This window comes from Ostrinia furnacalis, unplaced genomic scaffold (assembly GCF_004193835.3).
Source record: "Ostrinia furnacalis isolate ACB-3 unplaced genomic scaffold, ASM419383v2 OfSCF7454, whole genome shotgun sequence".
Classification (NCBI taxonomy): domain Eukaryota; kingdom Metazoa; phylum Arthropoda; class Insecta; order Lepidoptera; family Crambidae; genus Ostrinia; species Ostrinia furnacalis.
Window position 1 is genome coordinate 1166270 of NW_021137693.1, and position 5981 is coordinate 1172250.

Consider the following 5981-nt stretch of genomic DNA (forward strand, 5'->3'; position numbering starts at 1 on the left):
GTCTCAGCAGGGCAGCAAATTAGGTTGTTACGTACATTCAACTGTGATTTGTGGATCGGTCAAGTGGCATAGTTAATCAATCTAGGATCGTTAATTGGCTTTGTTAGTGATTCTACATACCTACAATACAGTTTAGTACTGAATTTTTTGAACCATTATTATAACTTAATAAGTGCTTGATTAGATTAAAATATAGTCTACCTGCTTACTACTTCAGTAAACTATTTTCATGGACATACAGATATTATTTTTAATGGACTGTCAATGTATGTTTGACTTTTAAGTTGGTCATGGACGTGTCATGAATAACAGAAAGAACTAAAAATAAACTAATTTATATGAATAAAACATAGGAATAAAACTAGAAAAACATAAAATGCATCACGTAATGGCGTGCTACGGCAAAAAATCGACATTGAACGTCAGCGGCAGAGTCAACAACTCTAGATTGGACAGTAAACGTGTCAATTTCTGTACAGACTTCGACAAATCTATCGTAATTAATAGCTTCGTAAGACGAGGGTGGAAGCAAGTAAGTCCTAGCGAAGATTGGAACATATATTGGGCCAATACATTGAACTGTCGAAATATATTTAACTTAGACAGTGGGTGCCGGCTCAGCGACCACCAATTGATAAATCACTTTCCCAACCACTACGAGTTGGTTCGCAAAGATTTGCTTGTGAAGAATATTAAACGGTACAGAAAAGATTTGGAAAAGGACTGTAACCCGCTTGCTAGTAAAACTGAATTCAAGCTTGCAAATGGACAAGCAGTCAACCGATACACGTACCTCGATTTCATCCCTGTGACATTTGTTTTACCCTCAGACTACAACATGTTTGTCGAGGAATTCCGAAGATGTCCCCAAAGCACGTGGATTTTGAAACCGTGTGGAAAATCCCAGGGCGCCGGCATTTTCCTCATAAACAAACTGTCGAAACTCAAGAAATGGTCGCGCGAATCGAAAAAATATTTGCAGCATCAACTCACCAGCAGGGACACGTATGTTATATCACGCTACATAGATAATCCCCTTTTGATCGGAGGAAAGAAATTCGATTTGAGGATTTACGTTCTTGTTACTTCTTTCCGACCTTTAAAGGCTTATATGTTTCGGAACGGATTTTGCAGATTTTGCACAATGAAGTACGATACAAGTGTCACTGAGCTCGACAATATGTACGTTCACCTAACGAATGTGAGCGTGCAAAAACACGGAGGGGACTACAACAGCCTACACGGGGGGAAGCTGGGTATAAATAATTTAAAGCTCTATTTGGAAGGGACGCGGGGGAGGCAAGTCACCGACCGGTTATTTGAGGAGATACAGTGGCTGATAGTCCATTCATTGAAGGCCGTGGCCTCTGTGATGTCGAACGACCGTCATTGTTTTGAGTGCTACGGGTACGACATAATCATTGATGACAATCTGAAACCGTGGCTTATAGAGGTGAATGCCTCTCCCTCGATGACGGCGACGACAGTCAACGATAGGATTCTGAAATATAAGCTCATTGACAATCTTTTGTCAGTCGTATTACCGCCGGATGGGATTCCAGACGCTCGTTGGAATAAAACGCCCACTCCGGAGGCTTTGGGAGATTTCAAAATACTCATCGACGAAGATTCCATGTACAAAGGGGATTTGGAGCTTTTACAACGTGAAAGTAAAATATGTAACAAGTTTAAAAAACCGCAAAATACCTATAATTAGATTTAGAAACGTTTTGTTTGTAAAATAAACGTAATTGTTTTAAAGATTGTATTATTTAGTAATTAGTACGTTCAACCTAATTACCTAATTAATTACTACAAGAATGTTAAAAAATAAATAATATGTCAAGTAGACACCTCCCTCCCCTTCCCCTTTGAAAATACTTAGGTGCCCAAAATATAAGTCACTCGTATTCTGCAGTTGTAGGTAATCTTAGCCTAAACTAAATAAATATGTACTTAAGTGTCAAAATTAATTTATTAAAAAATTACAAATAAAAAAAAAAAAACTATTGTCTAAAGCGGTGGAATTTATTGTACCGGGAATTAGCATCTTCTCTTTCTATCAGCTCTTCATCAATTAACAGGTCAAAGTCACCAAGTGATTCAGCTGTTGGTATCTTATTCCACCTCGCATCAGGAATGCCATCTGGTGGTACAACGACCGACACAATATTATCAATTAGCTTATACTTCAAAATCCGGTCATTATGTGTAGTGGACTGCAGAGAAGGCGACGCATTCACTTCAACCAACCATGGCTTCAAATTGTTGTCAATTATGATATCATAGCCGTAACACTCGAAACAATGTCTGTCATTAGCCATTACGGGCGCCACAGCCTTCAGAGAGTGCACAATAAGCCACTGCATTTCAGTGAACAATTTCTCTGTAACCGACCTGCCCCGAGTTCCCTCCAAATACAAACGGAAATTCTGAATACTCATTTTCCCACCGTGCAAGCTGTTGTAGTCTCCGCCATGCTTCTGAACACTCACATTAGTCAAATGAACATACATATTATCCAACTCTGTAACGCTTGTATCATATTTCACAGTGCAAAACCGACAAAATCCATGCTGGAATAAATACGCTTTCAGCGGGCGGAACGACGTTACCAACACGTACAGACGTAGATCAAATTTTTTGCCGCCGATCAAGAGAGGGTTGTCAATGTAACGCGATATTACATAACACTCCTTGCTGCTAAGTTGCGGGTGGAGCGGAGTTTTTGCTTCTCGCGACCACTTCTTTAGTTTCGAGAGTTTATTTATTAGGAATATCCCCGCCCCTTGCGATTTTCCGCACGGTTTCATAATCCACGTACTTTGCGGGGATTTTCTGTATTCCTCAACGAACATGTTGTAATCGGCGGGTAGCACATAAGTGACTGGAATGAAATCTAAGTGGATGTAACGTGTCACAATTTGCCCGTTAGGTAACGGGACCTCCACTTTCTCAGCGAGAGGATTGCCTTCTCTCTCCAATTCTTTACGGTATCGCTTGATATTTTTCACCAATAAATCTTTGCGGGACAGCTCGTAGTGGTTAGGAAAGTGATTTATCATTTGGTTGTCGTTCATCCTATATCCGCTTTCGATACTGAAAATGTTCCGGCAATTCGTTGTGAAAGACCAGTAAAAATTCCATTCGTCTTCAGGGCCGACTTGCGTCCAGCCACGTCTTTCGAAGTTGGTCATAATCACGGACTTTTCCAAGTCGGTGCAGTACGTGACTCTCCCTTTTTCCATATTCGAGGTCGAAACTTTGCCGTGAATGATTGCTGTGCCTTTTTTAATTTCCTGATTCATTTCCACGTGTTTTAATTGTAAAATTAAAATAAAAACATTATCAACAAAAATTGTAAATAACCAAAATTAAATTTGAGTTGTTGACAGGTGCACTGTCATTTTTTCATGGCATTTTTTATTTTAATTTTCTTATGACTTTTTCGAAATTATGGGACAAAATCATGGAGGCTGTATCTGTATGTGTACTTGCTCTGCTTCTACACTCCAGTGCACTCCCGACACTCCCATACTTTTTTTGTATCTTACAGTGTTATTATTATCAATGCAACTCTATTTTTATTTCATACAATATATCGGCGAAACCATTCAAAATTGGTATTCGTTTGCGCACACACTCTTTTAACACGCGATAATCAATAATGAAAATGTATTGTACAAAACACAATACACCGCAAATGGACTACACCAGACAATTACACAGGGAAGAATCAAGAGGCAATTTTCTCGTCCATATTGTATGCGTTACAATAAAGTAAACGCACGGTTCATGGAAAACAAATTACACAAATAAATCTTGATGGATGGTCATACGATGAAAAGGTAAAAGAAATTCGAGCGTAAAGGTAAAAAGAATAAAATCCATTGTGTCTTCAGTTTACCATCCAATTTTAGTGGAAGAGACGTGGATCCCCCGAGGAAATCTCGCTCAATATTTTCCGTTCTTTGTTTGTTTGTATCATTTTCTCTAAACTACGCCGCGATCGGCCCCCGGTTCATATTGTCGCTATGAGTTTTTTATAATGTCGTGGGGGAGGCATCGCTACAATGTATATTATTCTTGGGAGTAAGGGAGTATTACGATAAAACACATCTTGTTCTTATTGGTTTCCTGTATTACACCAACTTATGTTGAGCATTAACATGCTCAACATAAGCATTTATTAAAATAACTTTTAATAAATGCTGCTCGAATTTTTCACGTTGCATAATATTTTTCTTGAGGTAAAAGGAGAAAACGATTTCTAGATTTAATTTTATTGGAGAAGTCTTTATTAATATAAGAATAATCGTATATACCGTAATCACATTTGTGGCTAACACACTTAAATTTAATATTAAGTCAATAAGTAGTTTTATAGCATACTTTGGATGATAGTGAATTTTTTTCCTCCGTAGGATCTTTACAAATATTTATTTTACTTGTGTATTTCAATCAATTGAGATTTCTCATTCATCAGAAATTCTTCTAACTCTAGGTACGTACGTTTTATCGGCATTCAGCTCGGAAAATCTCCACAGAAAATGAGCAGTAATGATGCTAAAACCGTAAAAAGATGTAGGTACCTACTAATGAATCCCAAGTTTCTAAAGCGCTATCCAATTTCTTTAGCGGGGGATGCTCTCACATTCAATGCGGTTCAAAATGAGGCATAATCCAAATTCTTGACCCGCAAAAATAATAAATATGTCTGGTGTAGAAAATCCTCAAATTGGGAGTCTGAGTAGTGATGTAACATTCAGAATTAAACATCGATAAAATATTACTTTTATTTTAATTTTCGAAGTTGACACCACTCTAAAAAATACTCATTAAAACAGAGGCTCGTGTACTTGAGGTAACCATAATGCTTTAATAGAAAGATTTTTACGTTTAAACGTCACATCAAGTAAGTAAACGACAAAAACAATAAAAAATATGGACTGAATGATTATATTTAAAATCTACACCTTTACAAAGAAGCCAGATTATTTTTCATATATTAATTTATTTATTTAAATCTTTACTGCACACAAAAATTGCGGTACAAAAGGCGAACTTAATACTGTGTGCATTCTCTACCAGTTAATATTTAGGCCCCTTACACATTTACCCACGTCCCTAGAGCCTGTGTAATGGCTCGTGGCATCAGTCCCACGCGATTGCGCACAAATGGAGTGATGTTTGATTTGCCTTTCAGCACTTTTATGTAATAACATGAAAATAATCACAAAAATTGCGGTACAAAAAGCGATTTTAACACTGCAGTACACGCGCCCATTTTTTTACACGAATACACGCGCGGCATAATATACACGCGCGTATAAGCAATTTATGAATAGAATAATTATGTAAATGATAAAACTGTTTATTATAGTTATTTTACGATCAAATTTTTTTTATATAACTATTTGGGATCAAACATTATAAACAGATTTAAAAGTTCTAAATTTTTTGGACCAAAATGCACTCTGAGACCAAAGTTAAGAAAAAAAAAGATACTGAAAAAATATGATTAGTTCTTTATCTGTCATAGTATTCATGACTTTCTACGGCCTGGTACACGGTGTAAATCCATTTGTTGCAAGTCTTTTATAATTTTTTTGTCGAGTGATTTCGGGCTTTTGAGTAGACCCGCAGTTTTGACGGCCAATTTTAGAAAAGTGCGCAGACTTGGGTCGCTAGGACCCAAGCTTTACTGGCTTACTAACAAATTTAGTAAACGAGGCTTTCCTGAAATGCCAGCTCTCTGGCGCAAGTTTTCAAAAAGTTATAGCGTAAAATGTTACCCTGGTCTACTATAATAGTCCGCGCGTGTACTCTAGTGTTAATGCCGTGTGACATTTTTACTAGTTTAATTTTAGGCCAAACAGAAAAATTGAGTAGAAATTATCGATTACACATTTACCCACATCCCTAGGGCCTGTGTAATGGCTCGTGGCATCAGTCCCAAGCGATTGCGCACAAATAGAGTG

The 5981-nt window shown here is 37.4% G+C and overlaps 2 protein-coding genes across 2 annotated transcripts; one reads left to right on the top strand and one right to left on the bottom strand.

The window, feature by feature from the left end:
• The first annotated feature begins 284 nt into the window (after nucleotides 1–284).
• Nucleotides 285–1717, top strand: LOC114364601 (probable tubulin polyglutamylase TTLL1). The gene has a single exon (XM_083287622.1). It carries the CDS (start codon nucleotides 377–379, stop codon nucleotides 1715–1717), a length of 1341 nt encoding a protein of 446 aa, XP_083143748.1. The 5' UTR covers nucleotides 285–376.
• Nucleotides 1718–1968: 251 nt separating this feature from the next.
• On the bottom strand, nucleotides 1969–3393 carry LOC114364617 (probable tubulin polyglutamylase TTLL1). Its single transcript, XM_083287623.1, has one exon. The coding sequence runs from the start codon at nucleotides 3306–3308 to the stop codon at nucleotides 2007–2009; it is 1302 nt and encodes a 433-aa protein (XP_083143749.1). The 5' UTR covers nucleotides 3309–3393; the 3' UTR covers nucleotides 1969–2006.
• Between the last annotated feature and the right edge of the window lie 2588 nt (nucleotides 3394–5981).